Source organism: Dama dama, chromosome 30, assembly GCF_033118175.1.
Source record: "Dama dama isolate Ldn47 chromosome 30, ASM3311817v1, whole genome shotgun sequence".
In the NCBI taxonomy this organism is placed as follows: Eukaryota; Metazoa; Chordata; class Mammalia; order Artiodactyla; family Cervidae; genus Dama; species Dama dama.
In genome coordinates, this window is record NC_083710.1 from 71,425,633 (window position 1) to 71,448,036 (window position 22,404).

Consider the following 22,404-nt stretch of genomic DNA (forward strand, 5'->3'; position numbering starts at 1 on the left):
TAATTATATTCAAGTGTTTTACCTTATGATATGAACACTATCACCCATAATGTGACTTCTCAAAACAATTTTAGAATGTTTCACAGTTCATATTCTCTTTAAGTAGATATATCACAGAGAGGGTACATTTTCAAATTATTTTGTTTTAAAACCATTTAAAAATAGTTCTTTTTAACATGGCTCTGTCAACCAATTGGATGAGTATATATTTAGTTACTTATGTTTCATTTTACTCTGAGATTTTAGGAATTGCTTTTTAAAAAATTAGTTGTTTCATAATTATAATTCTGTATAATGTTTTTATTCTTCCAAAGTTAAATCAACAGAAGAAGATACTTTTTAAAAAAGGTTGATATCCTTGTTCCATTCTAATTCCTTCTCCTTTTAGAGGCAACTTAACAAACCCATTTGGATTTATCTTTTCATTTTGTGACTGTAGTGTTTTCTGAACACTCAATTTTTCCTACTGAGCATAAAGGTCTTAATTTCATCATTGGAACCTCAGGACTTGGGGTCATAAGGATTTTTCTTGAAAGTATGGTAGTCACATTGAATTCTGATTAAAACCCTTTGTGGTAGACATCCCTGGTGCTCCAGCAGTTAGGAATCTGCCTGCCAATGCAGGGAACACTGGTTCTATCCCTGGTCTGGAAAGATTCCACATGCTACAAGGCAACTAAGCCCCACTGCACCACAACTACTGAGCCTGTGCTCTAGAGCTTGGGAGCCACAACTAGGAAACCCACGTTCATAGAGCCCATGCTATACAACAAGAGAAGCCACCACAATGAGAAATCTGGGCACTGTAACTACAGAGTAGCCCCTGCTTGCTGCAACTAGAGAAAGCTCATTTGCAGTAATGAAGACCAAGCACAGCCAATCAATCAACCAACCAATCAACACACCTACCAACCCAGTCAGCCTTTGTGGGACTTGTAAGTAGGTCTGTAGCTTTCCCAGGCTCCAATTACGTGACATTTTGGGAGAGGAGGAGAGCAGATATTTACATGGGATTAGTTCATGTACCCAGACTTGTCCATGGAGAGGGAATTTCAGGATCCATCCCTAAGCAGTTGAACCTAAACCAGATTCTGGAGGTGGGCCTCAGTCCTTTGAGTGCTCTTAACTGGATTGCTCCCCTAGGTGATGCTAAAGTGCAGTCAGGATGAAGACCACTGGGTAAAAGAGGAGTGAAGGTATATCTAGGATCCTGATGGTTATGATTTCCTCAGATTCACTGCTTTTCCTCCTTAGCTTTGGATCTTTCTAAACTCTAATCTTGTCACCTGTTCCCCATTTCTAAAGATCAACTGCGTATTCATTTCCCCACAAACTCACTCTTATCTGCCTCTGTTTGACTCAAGCAGTCTCTCTTTGCCTGATTTCTTATTTTTCTATCCTTTGTTTCCTTTTTTTCCCATTTATTTTTATTAGTTGGAGGCTAATTACTTTACAATATTGTAGTGGTTTTTGTCATACATTGACATGAATCAGCCATGGATTTACATGTGTTCCCCATCCCGATCCCTCCTCCCACCTCCCTCTCCACCTGATTCCTCTGGGTCTTCCCAGTGCACCAGGCCTGAGCACTTGTCTCATGCATCCAGCCTGGGCTGGTGATCTGTTTCACCATAGATAATATACATGCTTTGATGCTGCTCTCTCAGAACATCCCACCCTCACCTTCTTCCACAGAGTTTAAAATTCTGTTCTGTACATCTGTGTCTCTTTTTCTGTTTTGCATATAGGGTTATCATTACCATCTTTCTAAATTCCGTATATATGTGTTAGTATGCTGTAATGTTCTTTATCTTTCTGGCTTACTTCACTCTGTATAATGGGCTGCAGTTTTATCCATCTCATTAGAACTGATTCAAATGAATTCTTTTTAATGGCTGAGTAATATTCCATGGTGTATATGTACCATAGCTTCCTTATCCATTCATCTGCTGATGGGCATCTAGGTTGCTTCCATGTCCTGGCTATTATAAACAGTGCTGCAATGAACATTGGGGTGCACATGTCTCTTTCAGATCTGGTTTCCTCAGTGTGTATGCCCAGAAGTGGGATTACTGGGTCATATGGCAGTTCTATTTCCAGTTTTTTAAGAAATCTCCACACTATTCTCCATAGTGGCTGTACTAGTATGCATTCCCACCAACAGTGTAAGAGGGTTCCCTTTTCTCCACACCCTCTCCAGCATTTATTGCTTGTAGACTTTTGGATAGCAGCCATCCTGACTGGCGTGTAATGGTACCTCATTGTGGTTTTGATTTGCATTTCTCTGATAATGAGTGATGTTGAGCATCTTTTCATGTGTTTGTTAGCCATCCGTATGTCTTCTTTGGAGAAATGTCTGTTTAGATCTTTGGCCCATTTTTTGATTGGGTCATTTATTTTTCTGGAGTTGAGCTGCAGGAGTTGCTTGTATATTTTTGAGATTAAACCTTTGTCTGTTGCTTCATTTGCTATTATTTTCTCCCAATCTGAGGACTGTCTTTTCAGCTTACTTATAGTTTCCTTTGTAGTGCAAAAGCTTTTAAGTTTGGTTAGGTCCCATTTGTTTATTTTTTCTTTTATTTCCAATATTCTGGGAGGTGGGTCATAGAGGATCCTGCTGTGATTTATGTCGGATAGTGTTTTGCCTATGTTCTCCTCTAGGAGTTTTATAGTTTCTGATCTTACATTTAGATCTTTAATCCATTTTGAGTTTATTTTTGTGTATGGTATTAGAAAGTGTTCTAGTTTCATTCTTTTACAAGTGGTTGACCCGTTTTCCCAGCACCACTTGTTAAAGAGGTTGTCTTTTTTCCATTGTATATCCTTGCCTCCTTTGTCGAAGATAAGGTGTCCATACGTTTGTGGATTTATCTCTGCTGCCCTAATTTTTAAGATTTCTTTCCTTCTACCCACCCTGGCGTTATTCATGTCGTCGTTCTCTAGTTGCTTTAGATGTAGAGTTAGGTTATTTATTTGAGATTTTTCTTGTTTCCTGAGGTAAGTAAGCCTGTATTGCTATGAACCTTCCCCTTAGCACTGCTTTTACAGTGTCCCATAGGTTTTGGGTTGTTGTATTTTCATTTTCATTCATTTCTATGTATATTTTGATTTCTTTTTTGATTTCTTCTATGATTTGTTGGTTATATAGAAGCGTGTTATTTAGCCTCCGTATATTTGAATTTTTAATAATTTTTTTTCTTGTAATTGAGATCTAATCTTACTGCATTGTGGTCAGAAAAGATGGCTGGAATGATTTCAATTTTTTTTAATTTACCAAGGCTAGATTTATGGTCCAGGATGTGATCTATTGTAGAAAAGTTTACGTGTGCACTTGAGAAAAATGTGAAATTCATTGTTTTGGGGTGAAATGTCCTATAGATATCAATTAGGTCTAGCTGGACCATTGTGTCATTTAAAGTTTGTGTTTCCTTTTTAACTTTCTGTTTAGTTGATCTATCCATAGGTGTGAGTGGGGTATTAAAGTCTCCCACCATTATTGTGTATTGTTAATTTCCCCTTTCATTCTTGTTAGCATTTGCCTTACATACTGTGGTACTCCTATGTTGGGTGCATATATATTTATAATTGTTATATCTTCTTTTTGGATTGATCCTTTGATCATTATATAGTGTCCTTCTTTTCTCTTTTCACAGCCTTTATTTTAAAGTCTATTTTATCTGAGTATTGCGACTCCTGCTTTCTTTTGGTCTCCGTTTGTGTGAAATATTTTTTTCCAGCCCTTCACTTTAAGTCTGTATGTGTCCCTTGCTTTGAGGTGGGTCTCTTGTAGACAACATATATAGGGGTCTTGCTTTTGTATCCATTCAGCCAGTCTTTGTCTTTTGGTTGGGGGATTCAACCCATTTACACTTAAGGTAATTATTGATAAGAATGGTCCCATTGCCATTTGCTTTGCTGTTTTGTGTTCGTGTTCATACAACCTTTCTGAGTTTCCTGTCTAGAGTAGATCCTTTAGCATTTGTTGAAGAGCTGATTTGGTGGTGCTGAATTCTCTCAACTTTTGCTTGTCTGTAAAGCTTTTGAATTCTCCTTCATATCTGAATGAGACCCCTGCTGGGTACAGTAATCTGGGTTGTAGGTTATTCTCTTTCATTACGTTAAGTATGTCCTGCCATTCCCTTCCAGCCTGAAGAGTTTCTATTGATAGATCAGCTGTTATCCTTATGGAAATCCCTTTGTGTGTTATTTGTTGTTTCTCCCTTGCTGCTTTTAATATTTGTTCTTTGTGTCTGATCTTTGTTAATTTGATTAATATGTGTCTTGGGGTGTTTTGCCTTGGGTTTATCCTGTGTGGGACTCTCTGGGTTTCTTGGACCTGTGTGACTATTTCCTTCCACATTTTAACGAAGTTTTCAGCTATTATCTCCTCGAGTATTTTCTCATGGCCTTTCTTTTTGTCTTCTTCTTCTGGAACTCCTATGATTCGAATGTTGGGGCATTTCATATTGTCCCAGAGGTCCCTGAGGTTTTCCTCATTTCTTTTAATTCTTTTTTCCTCTCTGCTTCATTTATTTCCAACATTTTATCTTCTATCTCACTTATCCTATCTTCTGCCTCCGTTATTCTACTGTTGGTTCCCTCCAGAGTGTTTTTGATCTCATTTATTTCATTATTCATTTTTAATTGACTCTGTTTTATTTCTTCTAGGTCCTTGTTAAACATTTCTTGCATCTTCTCAATCCTTGTCTCCAGGTTATTTATCTGTAACTCTATTTTGTTTTCAAGATTTTGGATCATTTTTATTATCATTATTCTAAATTCTTTTTCAGGTAGATTCCCCATCTCCTCCTCTTTTGTTTGGCTTGGTGGGCATTTTTCATGTTCCTTTACCTTCTGGGTATTTCTCTGCCTTTTCATCTTATTTAGATTGCTGTGTTTGGGGTGGCCTTTCTGTATTCTGGAGGTCTGTGGTTCCTTTTTATTGTGGAGGTTTCTCCCAGTGGGTGGGGCTGGATGTTTGGCTTGTTGAGGTTTGCTGGTTAGGGAAGCTTGCGTCGATGTTCTGGTGGGTGGAGCTGGATTTCTTCTCTCTGGAGTGCAATGGAGTGTCCAGTAGTGAGTTTTGAGATGAGTCTATGGATTTGGTGTGACTTTGGGCAGCCTGTATATTGACACTCAGGGCTATGTTCCTGCGTTGCTGGAGAATTTGCATGGTGTGTCTTGCTCTTGAACTTGTTGGCTCTTGGGTGGTGGTTGGTTTCAGTGTAGGTATGGAGGCTTTTGGATGATCTCTTATTACTTGATGTTCCCTGTAGTCAGGAGTTCTTTGGTGTTCTCAGGTTTTGGGCTTAAGTCTTCTGCCTCTGGATTTCAATCCAATTCTTACAGAATTGGATTGGGAAGAGAAGGGGGAGGGAGGAAATAGAGGTGATCTGGGGGAGAAAAAGGAGAGTCAAAAGGGGGAGAGAGTGATCAAACCAGTAATCACACTCCTGAGTAAAAATGGGTACTGAAGGTTGGATTCTTAAATGTCCAAAATTGATATCAAACACTGAAAAACAAAGATTAAAAATCAAGATTAGAGGTTACACTCTTAAAAATACAATATTAAAAAACAACAAAAACACAAAAAAATTTAAGAAATATATATGAAGTTCACTTTAAAAATAGGGTCCTTTTTTTTTTTCTTTTTGCCAGGTTATAGTGGGTTATAAAAATGAAAATTTAAGGGGGTAATAGAGGAGTAATAGAGGACTTTTAAGAAAAAAGAGAAAAAAATTTTTAATTAAAAAAAATAATAGTAATAACATATCTAGGAATTTCTCTGTGGCTGTTTCAGGCAGTATGGATTCAGTTCAGTTTCAGATAGCTCCTTGTTCTAGCTTACACCTCTCGATATCTATAGGCCCCTTCCAGTGTAGTCGGTGTTAACTACAGGGATTTTAATCTGTTGCACCTGTCTCTTCTAAAGTGGTTCCCTTTGTTTATTTGGCTACTGTTTGCAGGTCTCTTCAATGCCTAATTTCCGCCCAGACACAAGTGGGTGGAAGTGGTCTCTTGTTTAGGTTCGCTTGCTCAGTCGTGCTGCGGGGATGGAGGGGCACTGCAGACAAATATCACTGGTGTGTGTGGGGAGCACTCGCAGTGTCCTGGCCACACTGGGTTTGCCCCAGCTCGCAGCGTGTGTGCTTTCCCCGTCTACACTGCTCAGGCTCCAGGTTTCTCTCCAGGGAGCGGGCCCTGAGTTGCGTGCACTTCCCAGGTCTAAGCCGCTCAGGTTCCAGTTTTCAGGTACTCCATAAAGACACAGACTCGGGCCTGCGTTTTGTGCCTTCCCTGGTCAGAGCAGCTCAGGCAGCCAGGAGCTTGTTGAGCGTAGTCTCCCTGGGTGCGGTGTGCCTTATCCCCTCCGAGGTCCCAGCCTCAGCTTCCATGTGTGCGGTCCCGTGCGCCTTGTATCTCTTTTGGGCAGCTGGTCTCTAGCTAAGACTCTCCCAGCAGATGTCAACCATCCAGAATCTCAGGAAGTCTTTGGTTAGAGACTGGAAGCCTGTTTGCAGTTTGGTAGGGGGTGCTGTCTCTTGGGCCAAGTTTGCCTCTTTCCCCTCCCCGCTGCCTCCTGCCTCCGGTGGGGGATGGGCTGGTCTGCAGCCGGCTAGCTCTTCTCTGAAACTGCTCAGTCCTTTGTTCCGGGAACAGGCAGGTAGTGCCTAAATTTAGGGTTTTCCCCAGGTTAATTCTCTCTCTTTTGCTATCCCACAGTTTAAGTTGCTATCTCTTGTTAGCTCCTTCAGATTGCCCTCAGGGCTTTCAGGCCCAGTCCATACCCTAATCAATGCTGCCTGCTCCTCTCTGTTCAGCCCCCACTGCTGGTGGCGGATGTGAGCGTCTGGGGTACTTTTCTGCTGGGAGTTGTTTTTAGGCATGTAATCTGTGGGTTTTATTTATTTTTCCTTCCAGTTAGGTTGCCCTCCAAGATTCAAAAACTTCCCCCAGACCCGCCAGTGAGAGGGTTTCCTGGTGTTTGGAAACTTCCTCTATTAAGACTCCCTTCCCAGAACGGATCTCCGTCCCTAACTCTATTGTCTCTCTTTTTGTCTTTTATATTTTATCCTACCTCCTTTTGAAGACAATGGGCTGCTTTTCTGGGTGTCTGATATCCTCTGCTAGCGATCAGAAGTGGTTTTGTGGAGTTTCCTCAGCGTTCAAATGATCTTTCAATGAGTTTGTGGGGGATAAAGTGGTCTCCCCATCCTATTCCTCCACCATCTTAGCTCCCTCCTGTTTCCCTTTTTTCCCCTCATAAATCAAAGATCATGGAATTGGGCAAGAAATGTTTCATGGGGAAACATGGAGGAGGCATTGCACCCACTGAGGAAGTTCTAGCATCAAATGTGTAAGAAGTTCCCCTGAGCCAAGACGTTGGGTCAAACAGATGATGCTTTTAAGAGGCTGAATACAAAGGACTCCATCAAGAAATGTCTGCTTCAGAGACTCTGAGACTCTCAGAGAACTTTGAATGATGAGCACTCTGGAGTTTAGTTGGGCTCTTTAAAAAAATCTCGTATGGTTTTACAGCTGTGAAGAATATTTGTGAAGGAATAAAACTATTTTCAGTTGGTTTGTGGAAAACTTTTTCATTGGGTCATATATTGGTGTCAAAAGTGAAAGATTTATGGGGTAATTTTTGTCCTTTTGCTTACTTATCCAGAAAATTTTAATTTGGTAGTTTCAGGTTTGATAGTGAATATTTTCTCAGCTGTTGTATTTCTTACTAGCTGAGGTCCAGGATCAAGAATAGACAGAGGAGCTGAAGCTATGGTCCATGAACTGGCATTACTCCTTAATGAGACTGTTTTTTCAACTGGGTTATTAAATGATATCTTTTAGTGTAAGAATCCTGACACTTAAGCACTAATGACATACCTTTATTTGCACTTTTTTTTTTTTTCCTGAATTGGTTGCATCTGTTGGTATGCTCTTTGGTGGGTGATATTTCTCTTACTTTCTTTTATAATTACACCAAAGTTGGGCTCAATCAAAGAGCTGAGTAACAGGCAACAGTGATTCCCAGAGACTATCATAAGTTTCAGGGCAGTTTGGGAAGGCAGGTGTTAGTGCTGGGCTTCTGGTGGAGAGCCCCAGGTTTCAGGCTGCAGCACTGGGCTGTCCTTGGCCATACTTGTGCTGGAACTGTGCATGTGTCCAGTTTGACATTCTTGCTTCTCTGTGCAAGCCTCCCGTTCCACCTCAGTAAACTCTAGAAAGAGTCTGTTTTACCATCTATTGTATGAGGGGCTCTTTTAAGCTCTTCATGCCCCTTGGAATGAATGATGAAGCATTCTGGAAAGGTAATAGTGAGCCTTTGTGCTTTTGAGAACTGAGCATCTTGCTCTGATTTGATCATCTTACTCATATTTAACTAAGCATTATTCACTTACTTCTCTATTGTTGCTGTTTAGTTGCTAAGTCGTGTCTGACTCTTGCAACCACATGGATTGTAGCCTGCCAGGCTCCATTGTCCATGGAATTCTCTAGGCAAGAATACTGGAGTGGGTTGCCATTTCCTTCTCTAGGGGATCTTCCTGACCCAGGGATCGAATCTGCAGCTCCTACTGCATCTCCTGCATTGCAGGCAGATTCTTTAACACTGAGCCTTTGGGGAAGCCCTACTTCTCTATAGTAGATGAAAACTTCTGTGGCCTCTTGGAAGACAAAGCAGTTGATAGGGTACAAACATGTGTGTGTAACAAAACAGGATTGTTGGAGTTCAATGTCACATCCATCTAAGGGATGAGGATAGCTTTCTGTAATATCCTGATTGGGTACTAGTTGGCTGAGCAGAAAATGCTTGTTAGTTTTGTCTTATGTTTGGTGTTTTGGATTCTACTTTCCCTTCCTCTTGTGCATGGGTTCCTCAACTTCAGATAGACAGAAGAGAGCTATCAATGCAGGCCTGTCAGTTGTTTATCTTGTCTGTGTTAATAAGGTGATTGCTTAAAAGGAAAAATTTATCTCAAAATGGAATTCCAGAAAGATTTCCAAACTTTTGGCAGTTTGTCCTTTGACAAGTCTGTGGAGGAAATTATGTTGAGGGCCGAAGTGTTTACATTTTGTTACTTGAATTAGTGTTGAGAGTTTGGTTTTCCTTGCTGGGGAAAAAGGGTACCTTCTCAAGGGGTGACTACAGGGAGGAAGTAGTAGGATGTTTGGTGGAGTGGCTATTTGGCAGGGTGAGCAAGTGTTGCTATTTCTTTGGGGAAAGACAATTGCTTTCTGTAAGTCTTACTTACTCAGGTGTTAAGCTCTAATGCCTCCCAACTGATTGGTTTAGTATTTTAAATTTTTGCTCTGGGGAAGAAATCATTTCTTCCAAACCAACACCTGCAGTGTGTGGCTGATGGAGAACCATGGATATTTTATTTTTAGCTTGTCTTCTGCTGTGTTTAATTTTTAACTCCAAGCAACATCCCAGCTTCTAAGGGTCTAGAGATATATTGATGCAGTGACATCTGGAGCTGAGCATCTGGGAACCTCCCAAGCCTGGTTTATTTGTGATACTCCAACAAAAGCTAAAGTCTGATATCTTGATCTGCTGACATGTGGAATTCTGGTTGGGAAAGCTTGGATCTGTTTTTGTGCCAATGTGTGAGTTCATAAAGGCTCTTAAAGCAGAAGATGAGAGCAGGAGTGTGTCTTGCCTACATGAGCCATCTTGACTTTCTGTTGGGCTGGGATGTTGAGACTACAGGGGACAGGGGCAGGTTACCAACAGGGTTTGTTCATATGTAAGCAAATTTCTTATCCTTCTTCTGTCACCTTTTCCTCATTCATCTTAGGCAAAGACTCACTTGGTGTTTTAGTAAATGTGTTCTAAAACACTGGATGTAATTTTTTCCCCCAAGTTTTGTGTTTCTACTTTATTTTTTTTCCATTTATTTTTATTAGTTGGAGGCTAATTACTTTACAATATTGTAGTGGTTTTTCCCATACATTGACATGAATCAGCCATAGATTTACATGTGTTCTCCATCCTGAACCCCCTCCCACCTCCCTCCCCATCCCATCCCTCTGGGTTATCCCAGTGCACCAGCCCCAAGCACTTGTCTCATGCATCCAACCTGGACTGGTGATCTGTTTCACACTTGATAATATACATGTTTCAATGCTGTTCTCTCAAATCATCCCACCCTCGTCTTCTCCCACAGAGTCCAAAAGACTCTTCTTTACATCTGTGTCTCTTTTTCTGTTTTGCATATAGGGTTATCATTACCATCTTTCTAAATTCCATATATATGCATTAGTATACTGTATTGGTCTTTATCTTTCTGGCTTACTTCACTCTGAATAATGTGCTCCAGTTTTATCCATCTCATTAGAACTGATTCAAATGTATTCTTTTTAATGATTGAATAATATTCCATTGGTATATGTACCACAGCTTCCTTATCCATTCATCTGCTGGTGGGCATCTAGGTTGCTTCCATGACCTGGCTATTATAAACAGTGCTGCAATGAACATCGGGGTGCACGTGTCTCTTTCAGATCTGGTTTCTCGGTGTGCATGCCCAGGAGTGGAATTGCTGGGTCATATGGCAGTTCTATTTCCAGTTTTTTAAGAAATCTCCACACTGTTCTCCATAGTGGCTGTACTAGTTTGCATTCCCACCAACAGTGTAAGAGGGTTCCCTTTTCTCCACACCTCTCCAGCATTTATTGCTTGTAGGCTTTTGGATAGCAGCCATTCTGACTGGCATGTAATGGTACCTCATTGAGGTTTTGATTTGCATTTCTCTGATAATGAGTGATGTTGAGCATATTTTCATGTGTTTGTTAGCCATGTGTATGTCTTCTTTGGAGGATAAATGTCTGTTTAGTTCTTTGGCCCATTTTTTGATTAGGTCATTTATTTTTCTGGAATTGAGCTGTAGGAATTGGTTGTATATTTTTGAGATTAATCCTTTGTCTGTTTCTTTATTTTCCATTATTTTCTCCCATTCTGAACGTTGTCTTTTCAGCTTGCTTATAGTTTCCTTTGTTGTGCAAAAGCTTTTAAGTTTCATTAGGTCCCATTTGTTTATTTTTGCTTTTATTTCCAATATTCTGGGAGGTGGGTCATAGGGGATCTTGCTGTGATTTATGTCAGAGAGTGTTTTGCCTATGTTCTCCTCTAGGAGTTTTATAGTTTCTGGTCTTACATTTAGATCTTTAATCCATTTTTAGTTTATTTTTGTGTATGGTGTTAGAAAGTGTTCTAGTTTCATTCTTTTACAAGTGGTTGACCAGGTTTCCAAGCACAAAAATATGGAATGCTTCATGAATTTGCATGTCATCCTTGCACAGGGGCCATGCTAATCTTCTCTGTATCATTCCAATTTTAGTATATGTGCTGCCAAAGCGAGCTGAATGTAATATTTATTGAGCATCCACAGTGTACCAAACACAATGTACCAAGGATTTATTACCTTGAAATATTTTGGCTTAAGTTTGTCTCTTGTCTTATAGAAGAGAGTGGATCTGTAAATTTTTCTTTTAGATTAGTCATGAGTGTAGCATTTTGTGAAAATGCCATTTTAATATGCTAATAATAAAGGTGAAGCTAGTTTGTGTATAGAAATGGAAGAGATTTATGCATATTGATTTTGTTTCTTGAAAGCTTACTGAATTCATTGGTGAACTTTAGTAGTTTTCTGGTAGCAGCTTTAGAAATTTCTCTGTGTAGTATCATGTCATTTGCAAACAGTGAAAATTTACTTCTTTTCCAATTTGGATTCCTTTATTTCTTTTTCTTCTCTGATTTCTGTGGCTAGAACTTTAAAAACTATGTTGAATAAGAGTGGCAAGAATGGGCATCCTTTTTTTGTTCCTGATCTTAGAGGAAATACTTTCAACTTTTCACCATTGAGTATGTTAGCTGTGATGTATGTTTGTGTCATATGGCCTTTATTTTGTTTAGGTAAGTTCCCTCTATGGCCACTTTCTGCAGATTTTTTTTTTTTTTTATCATAAATGGGTGTTGGATTTTGTTGAAAGCTTTTTCTGCATCTATTGAGATGGTCATATGGCTTTTATTCTTCAATTTATTAATATAATATATCACATTGATTGATTTGCATATACTGAAGAGTCCTTGCCTCCCTGAGATAAATCCCACTTGATCATGGTGTGTAATCTTTTAAATGTGTTGTTGCATTTGATTTGCTAGTATTTTGTTGAGGAGTTTTGTTTCTATGTTCATCAGTGAGATTGGCTTTTAATTTTCTTTTTTTAATGGTATCTTTGTCTGTGAAGCCATTAGGTCCTGGACTTTTGTTTTTTGGGAGGTTTTTACTCACAGTTTCAATTTCAGTATTTATGATTAGTCTGTTCATATTTTCTATTTCTTCCTGGTTCAAACTTCAATCTTGGAAGGTTTTACTTTTCTAAACACTTGTCCATTTCTTCCAGGTTGTCAACTTTATTGACATATATTTGCTTGTAGTAATCTCTCGTATTCTTTGTATTTCTTTAGTGTCCATTGTAACTTCTCCTTTTTCATTTCTAACTTTGTTGATTTGAGCCCTCCTCCTTTTTTTCTTGAAGAGTCCGGCTAAAGGCTTATCAATTTTGCTTATATTTTTGATGAACCAGCTTTTAGTTTCATTGGTCTTTTCTATTGTTTTCTTTATGTCTATTTAATTCATTCCTGCTCTGATACTTATCATTTTTTCCCTTCTATCTTTGAATTTTGTTTGTACTTCTTTCTCTAATTGCTTGAGGTGTAAGGTTAGGTTGTTTATTTGAGATTTTTCTTGTTTCCTGAGATAAGATTGTATTAGTATAAACTTCCCTCTTAGAACTGCTTTTGCTGCATCCTAGAGGTTTAGGATCATTGTGTTTTCATTTGTTTCTAGGAATGTTTTGGTTTCCTCTTTGATTTCTTCAGTGATGCATTGGTTGCTTAATAAGATATTATTTAGCTTTCATATCTGTGTTTTTTGTTTTGTTTTGTTTACAGTTTTTCCCTTGTAGTTGATTTGTAATCCATAATGTTGTGGATGGATAAGATGCTTGATATAATTTCAGTGTTCTTAAATTTACTGAGGGTTGCTATGTGGCCCAGCATGTTAGTTATCCTGGAGAATGTTCCATGTGCACTTGAGGAGAATGTGTGTTCTGCTGCATTCATATAGAATGTCATATAAATGTCAATTATGTCCATATGGTCTAATATGTCATTCAAGGCCTCTGTTCCCTTATTGATTGTTCTGTCTGTATGATCTGTCCATTGATGTAAGTGGAGTGCTAAAGTTCCCCACTATTTTTGTGCCAATATTGATTTCTCCTTTTATGAAAAGACAACCCACAGAATGGAAGAAAATATTTGCAAATGAAGTGATTGACAAGGGATTAATCTCCAAAATATTTAACAGTCATGCAGCTCAATATATATAAAAAAAAAATCAAAAAAATTGGCAGAAGGTCTAAATAGACATTTCTCAAAAGAAAACATACAGATGGCCAAAAAGCACATGAAAAGATGCTTAACATTGTTAATTATTAGAGAAATGCCAATCAAACTACTATGAGTAGTCACCTGACACCAGTCAGAATAACTATCATCAAAAAGTCTGAAAATAATAAATGCTGGAGAAGATGTGGTGAGAAAGTAAACCTCCTACACTGTTGGTGAGAATGGAGGTTCCTCAAAAAAAAGAAAAAGAAAAAACCAAAAAAACAAAAACAAAACTAAAAAATAGAACTACCACATGATCCAGCAATCCCTCTACTGGGCATATATCTGGAGGAAACCATAATTTGAAAAGACACATGCACCTCAGTGTTCATTGCATCACTATTTACAATAGTCTAGAAGCAATATAAAAGTCTATTGACAGAGAAATGGATAAAGAAGATATGGTACGTATATACAATGAATTATTACCCAGTCACAAAAAAGAATGAAATAATACCATTTGCAATCACATGGATGGGCTTAGAGATTATAATACTGAGTGAAGTAAGTCAGATAGAGAAGGACAAATATCATATGGTATCAGTTATATGTGGAATCTAAAAAAAAATGATACAAATGAACGTTGTTCCAAATAGACTTCAAAAACAAAGTTATGGATTTCAAAGGGGAAAGGCAGGGGGAGGAATAAATTAGGACTTTGAGGTGAACATATACACACTACTATATATGAAATTGATATTGATAATTAACAAAGACCTACTGTATAGCATGGGGCTTCCCACGTGGTATAGTGGTGAAGTATCCACCTGCTAATGCAGGAGACGCAGGAGATGTGGTTTTGATCCCTGGGTCAGGAAGATCCCCTAGAGGGGGAAATGTCAACCCCTTCTAGTATTCTTGCCTGGAGAACCCCATGGACAGAGGAGCCTGGCAGGCCACAGTCCATAAGGTTGCAAAGCATCAGACAGTGAGCAGACAGCACTGTGTAGCACAGGGAACTCTACTCAATAATCTGTGATAACCTATATGGGAGAAGAATCTGAAAAAGAATAGATATATGTATATGTATACATGAATTACTTTGCTGTACACCTGAAACTAGCATAGCATTGAAAATCAACTATACTTTACTGTGCCAGTAAAGGTCCACATAGTCAAAGCTTTGGTTTTTCCTGTAGTCATGTACAGATGGGAGAGTTGGACTGTAAAGAAGGTTGAGCACTGAAGAATTAATGCTTTCAAACTGTGGTGCTGGAGAAGACTCTAAAGAGTCCCTTTGACTTCAAGGAGATCAAAGCAGTCAATCCTAAAGGAAATCAATCCTGAATATTTATTGGAAGGACTGATGCTGAAACTGAAGCTGCAATCCTTTGGCTACCTGATGCAAAGAGTCAACTCACTGGAAAAGACCTGAATGCTAGGAAAGATTGAGGGCACAAGGAGAAGGGGGTGACAGAGGATGAGATAGTTAAATGGCATTACTGACTCAATGGACATGAGTTTGAGCAAACTCTGAGAGATAGTGAAGGACAGGGAAGCCTGGCATGCTGCAGTCCATAGGGTCACAAAGAAATGGACATGACTTAGCAACTGAACCACAGCAAAAATTAAATTTAAAAAAAAATGAAACTTGTGATAAGAAAAACTGGTATGGCTTGTATTTCTAATTAAGGTTTCTTTTCCTTTCCTTTTAGGAAATCTTCAGAGTACTATTACCGACATATTTTGAGGGTTTGATTACTTACATTCAAAACTATGACCCCTCTGATTCTGGGGCTTTGTTCAAAGCCTATGGCTACACGGCTGTACTGAATGTCTGCCTTGTCGTTTGGGCAATTCTGCAGCACTTTTTCTTATATTACACTCAGCGAATAGGGATGAGATTAAGAGTAGCCATGTGCCATATGATTTACCGCAAGGTAAGTGTCATTTGGTACAAAAGTTTGTACCTCCTCTGAAGAATCAGGAGCATTTTGGGAAAGTTCTTTGTAGATTAAAAATTTTGTAACTGGTGTCATTTACTCCTTACCTGAGATACTCGATATTTGTTTCAAGCCAATTTGTTGTTGTTGTTTGAGTAAACTTTACAAATATATAATGAAAAGTTTTGTTTGGAGATCAGACCAGGGCTACCTTTGATAACTTTATGCATAGGCTGGTGCATAATACCCACTAAACTTATATTGAAATCTAATTAAAAAATAGGTATCAAAATTATCAAACTGATTTTCAATGTTTTCTTGCCTAAATCTTTTTGTGGTATTCATGGAAATTTTGTTGTTTTTATTTAAACCTTCATTTACATCAAAGTTGTGTTTAAAAGTGACTTTAGTGATTGGATCTATAACATTAAATTTAGGAGAAAAATATGTGTTTAATAAAATATATGATTATATTTTAAATGATGCATCTAGTCATGTTTAATATAATTGTGCTTAGTAAATAAAAGTATAAGTGAAATCTGTGCCAGATTAGACTCACTCATGATATTCTGTAGGTATGATTGTTTTTGATAATATTAAAGAAAATAGTTGAATGGGAGAAAACTTGAAATTTTAATTTGTTTTTAGCAATTTTAGAGGTTATTTATGTTGCTATTCATTGAAGTTATTTTCTTAATACAATATTTGCTTTTTTAGTATGCATTATAGCTGCTTTAATAAAATCTGGTTTGATGTTTCTAGTGTTTTTGTATTGAGAAATGCTATAAAATTATTCTATATTTTATTCTAGTCTTATCTAGTATAAAAGGAGTTAAGTATTTCAGATGTCTTTACAAATGAACTGCCACAGATACACCAGTGTCATGTGCTGGAGAGCTCTTGATAAACAAGTTCGTAGATATCTCTCTGTCCTGGGATGTTTCATTTTTAAAACATCTTTATTTAACCATGTTGTATACTTGAAATTTTCTGAGAGAGTAGATTATAAGTGTTTTCACTGCACACACAAAAAGATAACTACATGAGGCAATGGACATGTTAACTGTTTTAACTACAGTGATCATTTCCCAGTGTACATTTATGTCAAACATCTTGTTGTGCACATTAATATATATATATATATATATATATATATATATATATATATATATATACAATTAAAAATAAACAAAATCCTTATTGAAAGATAAAGCCAAGCAATTTGAATGAAAACAAGCACTTCTTTTACTTGGTTGCTACTTATCTAGAACTTCTATTTTTTAGGAATATTTTTCTCAGCAAGTTAAAGATATCTTTCCTCATCCTTTTCTGAGCAGAGTCTTGTTAATGTTTGGATTATGTGAACCTGATTCATGAACCTAACAGTCCAGGTTCCTATGCAACATTGTTTTTTACAGCATTGGACTTTTCTTTCACCGCCAGACACATCCACAATTGGGCATTGTTTTCACTTTGGCTCAGCCTCTTCATTCCTTCTGGAGCTATTTCTTCACTCTTCTCCAGTAGTATGTTGGGCATCTACTGACCTGGGGAGTTCATCTTTTAGTGTCAAATCTTTTTGCCTTTTCATATTGTTCATGGGATTCTCAAGGCAAAAATGCTGGAGTGGTTTGCATTCCCTTCTTCAGTGGACCACTTTTTTTTCAGCTGAGCTGTTTCAAATCCTAAAAGATGATGCTGTTAAAATGCTACCCTCTTTATGCCAGCAAATTTGGAAAACTCAGCAGTGGCCACAGCACTGGAAAAGGTCAGTTTTTGTACCAATCCCAAAGAAAGGCAATGCCAAATAATGTTCAAACTACTGCACAATTGCACTCATTTCACATGCTAGCAGAGTAATGCTTAAAACTCTCCAACCTAGGCTTCAACAGTACATGAACCAAAAGCTTCCAGATTTTCAAGCTAGATTTAGAAAAGGCAGAGGAACCAGAGATCAAATTGCCAACATCTGTTGGATCATAGAAAAAGCAAGAGAATCCAGAAAAACATTTACTTCTGCTTCATTGACTACACTCAAGCGTTTTGCTTTGTGGGTCACAACAAACTCTGGAAAATTCTTCAAGAGATGGGAATACAAGCCCACCTTAACCTGCCTCCTGTATGCAGGTCATGAGGCAATAGTTAGAACCAGACATGGAACAATGGACTGGTTCCAAATTGGGGAAGGAGTACATCAAGGCTGCGTATTGTCACCCTGCTAATTTAACTCACATGCAGAGTACATCATGCGAAATGTTGGGCTGAATGCAGCACAAGCTGTAACCAAGCTTGTGAAGGGAGAAGTATCAATAACCTCAGATATGCAGATGGCACAACCCTTATGGCAGAAAGCAAAGAGAAACTAAAGAGCCTCTTGATGAAAGTGAAAGAAGACAGTGTAAAAGCTGGCATAAAACTTAAAAAAAAAATGAAGTTCATGGCATTCAATCCCATTATTTCATGGCAAATAGATGGGAAAACAATGGAAACAGTGACAGACTTCATTTTCTTGGGCTCCAAAATCACTGCAGATGGTGACTTCAGCCATTAAATTAAAAGATGCCTGCTTCCTGGAGGAAAAGCTATGACCAATCTAGACAGCAGATTAAAAAGCAGAGACAGTACTTTACCAACAAAGGTCCATCTAGTCAACTATGGTTTATCCAGCAGTCATGGGTGCCTTGGGTTTCCCTTGTGGCTCAGCTGGTTAAGAATCTGCCTGCAATATGGGAGACCTGGGTTTGATCCCTGGTTTGGGAAGATACCCTGGAGAAGAGAAAGTCCACCCACTGTAGTATTCTGGCCTAAAGAATTCCATGGACTGTATAGTTAATGGGGTCACAAAGAGTTGGACATGGCTGAGTGACTTTCACTTCACTTTCTTTCTTTCTTTTTTTTTTTCCATTTATTTTTATTAGTTGGAGGCTAATTACTTTACAATATTGTAGTGGTTTTTGCCATACATTGACATGAATCAGCCATGGATTTACATCAGTTCACCTCACTTTCATACTATCATTTTGATTACTGTAGCTTTGTACTATAGTCGAAGTCAAGGAGTGTGATTCCTCCAGCTTTCTTGTTCTATTTCAATTTTTTTTTTTTTTTTTTTTTTTACTATTTGTGTCATTTGTTTCTCCATACAAATTTTATATTTTTTTGTTCCAGTTCTGTGAAAAATGCCATTGGAAATTTGATAGGCATTGCATTGGATCTGTAGATTGCCTTGGGTAGTACGGTCATTTTGACAATACCTATCTTTCCAATCCAAGAACATAGTGTATCTTTCCATCTGTTTTGTCATCTTCGATTTCTTTCATCAGTGTCTTATAGTTTCGGGGGTACAGATCTTTTACCTCCTTAGGTAGGTTTATTCCTAGGCATTTTAGTCTTTTTGATGCAGTGGTAAACGGGATTGTTTCCTTAATTTCCCTTTCTGATATTTTGTTAATAATGTATAGAAATGCAGCACATTTTTGTATATTAATTTTATATCCTGAAACTTTACTGAATTCATTGATGAACTCTAATAGTTTTCTTTAGTGTCTTTAGGATTTCCTATGTATAGTATCATGTCATCTACAAATAGTGACAGTTTGACTTCTTCCTTTCCAATTTAGATTCTTTGTATTTTAAAGAATTGTCTTTTTACAAAGTCAGAAATTGCTGAGGTAAAACCATAGAGGTAACATGGATTTCCAGAAACATCATTCAGTTGTGTCTAACTCTTTGCAACCCCATGGACTATACAGTCCATGGAATCCTCCAGGCCAGAATACTGGAGTGGGTAGCTGTTCCCTCCTCCAGGGGATCTTCCTAACCCAGGGGTTGAACCCAGGTCTCCCCACATTGCAGGCAGATTCTTTACCAGCTGAACCACCAGGGAAGCCCAAGAATACTGCAGTGGATAGCCTATCCCTTCTCCAGGACATCTTCCTGACCCAGGAATTGAAGTGGGGTCTCTTGCATTGCAGGTGAATTCTTTACCAGCTTAGCTACCAGGGAAGCCCCTCCAGAAACATGGGAGAGACAATTTCCTCATGCACTTTCATGCATCTAGAATCCTGCTGAGGTGAAGAAATAAGATGTTTCTTTTTTGTAGGTTACAGGGGGGCTGACTCTTTAGGGCAAAAGTTGGTGTTGCAGAGCAGCTCTAAAAAGCCCATCTGAATGTTCCTGGTTTATGCTGAAGCCCTACTTGCTCATCCCTAGTCCTGGAAAGAAATCAGATTGAGTTAGAAATGGAATGGCTGCTAAGCTTATAGTCATAGTTTGTATTGTTGAATGATCTTGTGGGATGTATGATATATAGAAAATGACTTGTCTTTTAATTACCTTTCCACAACTGTGGTAAAATAACTTTTGGCTTTTGATAATTGATTTAAAAAAATGCAACAAAATATACACAACAAAATTTACAGTTTTAACTCTTTTTAAGTGCACCATTTAGTGACATCAGGTACATTCACATTGTTGTGGAGTTATCACCATTATGCATCTCCAGAACTTTTTCATCTCCCCAAATCTGTACCCATTAAGCACTAAGTTTATACTCCCGTCCCTTCACCATCATCACCATTCTACTTCTCTATATGCATTTCACTACTCCAGGTGCCTCATATAAGTGAAAGCATATAATGTCCGGATTATGTCACCTAGCATAATGTTTTCAAGGTTTATCCATGTTGTATCAGGTGTCAGAATTTAATTCCTTTTTAAGACTGAATGATATTTCATGATAGGTATGTACAATATTTTGTGTATTCATTCATCTGTTAATAAACATTTGGGTTGTTTACATTTTATATCTATTGTGAATAGTGCTGCTATGAACATAGGTAAACGAATATCTGTTCAAGGTTGTGCTTTCAGTTCTTTTGAGTACATTCCCAGTAGTGGAACTGTTGTGCTATATACTAATCTTATGTTTAATTTTTTGAGAAACCGCCATACCCTCTTCCATCATGGCTACATAATTTTATATTTTCTACTTGATCACTGATTTTTCTCTTTAACTTGAGAACTAAGTGAAAAGTTTTCGTGAATTCTGACATTTTGTTTGCATCCATGGCTCCAGTTAGTGGTCCACTGAAACATCTCATAGTGGTCACTTCAGGTTCCTGATCTCTAGGGCATATATTGGAACTTTTTAACAAATAAAGGGATCATGTAAAAAAGGCTGTTTTTTGTAAAGTCAGGCATTAAAGGGCATAGTTTCCTCACCAGAATATTATTTTGAACATTATTCTCTGCTCATTTTATTGTATATTATTTAAAAACTTAAAAAAAAAAGAATTTAATAAGTATTTATTTTCATCTATGCTGAGCCTTTGTTGCTTTGTATGGGCTTTCTCTTGTTGTTTCTTTTGTTGAGGGTTGCTCTCTAATTGCAATGTGCAGATGGTTTCTCTTATTGTGGAGATGGTTTCTCTTATTGCAGAACACAGGCTGTAGGGTACTCGGGCCCAGGAATTGTGGTGCACAGGCTTAGTTGCCCTGTAGCATGTGGGATCTTCCCAGATGAAGGATCAAACCTGTGTCCTCTGCATTGGCAGGCAGATGCTTAACCACTGAACCACCAGGGAAGTCCTCTGCTCATATTGGAATGAGGAAACTAAGATCAAAGTTCTTAAGTGATTTCACATACGGTGTTAATGATTGATTTCAACTTCCCTAATTTATAGTCCAAGTCCTCTAATTTCTTGCTTTAAGGCAGTTTCTCCACTCTCTTCTAGTTAGGCTCAAATTTACTTTATTTTGCTCCTAAGTGTAAACCATCTGGGCAGACCCAAGTTCATTGAGAAGCAGGTGAGGGATTTTGTTTCTACCTCCTACTCCTCCCTTTGCTGTCCTTCTGGGCGGGTCTTCTGCCACATTGAGGAGATAAAGGATGAACTTGGGTCCCTAGAGTCCTGCTGTCAAGGGTTATCCTGCTCATCCTGATACCATGCATGACCCCAAGAAAGTGTTATCCATTTTTCTATGTTTTAAGTAGGAATTTGTATCAACACGGACACCCAATTCTCTGTCTCCCTCTCGTATTTCAGACCCTTCGCCTGAGTAACTCGGCCATAGGGAAGACCACCACAGGCCAGATAGTCAACCTGCTGTCCAACGATGTGAAGAGGTTTGACAGTGTAAGTGCCCAAGGGATCCTCTTTCATTTCTCACAGGGTTCAGCTTTTTGGGAGCCAAGTGCCAGGGTTTGGTGTCAGCCAGGGTTCTGTTGAGAACCTAAGATATGAGTTGTCATCCAGCTCTCATCTCTTCTGTGTGCAACTTACATGTAAAAATATGTATTGTCCTGTGGATTAGAATTTTGTTTTTCTAATTCAAGATAGGCAGTAGTGTTCCTTCCCAGCTCGGTTAGTGTCCCTAAAGGTCCTCCTGGTGTAGCCCTTCTTGGCACATGCTGTCAGTGTTGCTGAACTGACTTCCTTCTCCTCTGGATGATGAAGGCTTGGTGGGCAGGGATTGTTATCTCCCCTGTGCCCTGTTCAGTGCTGCTGCACAGGGAGCCTGTGAGGAATATGCCAAGTAGGTGGTCTCCAGCCAGACTCAACTTCCTGTCAGTTGTCAACCCCACCCTCTTTTTTTTTTTTTTTTTCACACTTTAGTTCTTCACTTTCTCCTTAATTGTGGTATCATCTGCATATCTGAGGTTATTGATATTTCTCCTGGCAATCTTGATTCAAGCTTGTGCTTCATCCAGTCCAGCATTTCTCATGATGTACTCTGCATATATTTTTGGGCTCCAAAATCACTGCAGATGGTGACTGCAGCCATGAAACTAAAAGATGCTTGTTCCTTGAAAGAAAAGTTATGACCAACCTAGACAGCATATTAAAAAGGAGAGACATGACTTTGCCAACAAAGGTCCATCTAGTCAAGGCTATGGTTTTTCCAGTAGTCATGTATGGATGAGAGAGTTGGACTATAAAGAAAGCTGAGTGCCAAAGAAATGATGCTATTGAGCTGTGGTGATTGAGAAGACTCTTGAGAGTCCCTTGGACCACAAGGAGATCCAACCAGTCCATCCTAAAGCAGATCAGTCCTGGGTGTTTA

The 22,404-nt window shown here is 38.5% G+C and overlaps 1 protein-coding gene and 1 non-coding gene across 2 annotated transcripts in view; one reads left to right on the top strand and one right to left on the bottom strand.

Annotated features, from left to right (window-relative positions):
- LOC133049633 (ATP-binding cassette sub-family C member 4-like) overlaps positions 1 to 22,404 on the top strand; it is a 287,184-nt gene that overhangs the window by 68,769 nt on the left and 196,011 nt on the right. The window contains exons 4-5 of the mRNA XM_061133773.1: positions 15,112 to 15,336; positions 21,387 to 21,476. Of these exons, the coding sequence (XP_060989756.1) occupies positions 15,112 to 15,336; positions 21,387 to 21,476 (315 nt within the window). The remainder of the gene's footprint in view (positions 1 to 15,111; positions 15,337 to 21,386; positions 21,477 to 22,404) is intronic.
- LOC133049789 (U6 spliceosomal RNA) lies at positions 11,260 to 11,362 on the bottom strand. Its single transcript, XR_009691469.1, has one exon. It is a non-coding gene; the product is annotated as a U6 spliceosomal RNA (small nuclear RNA).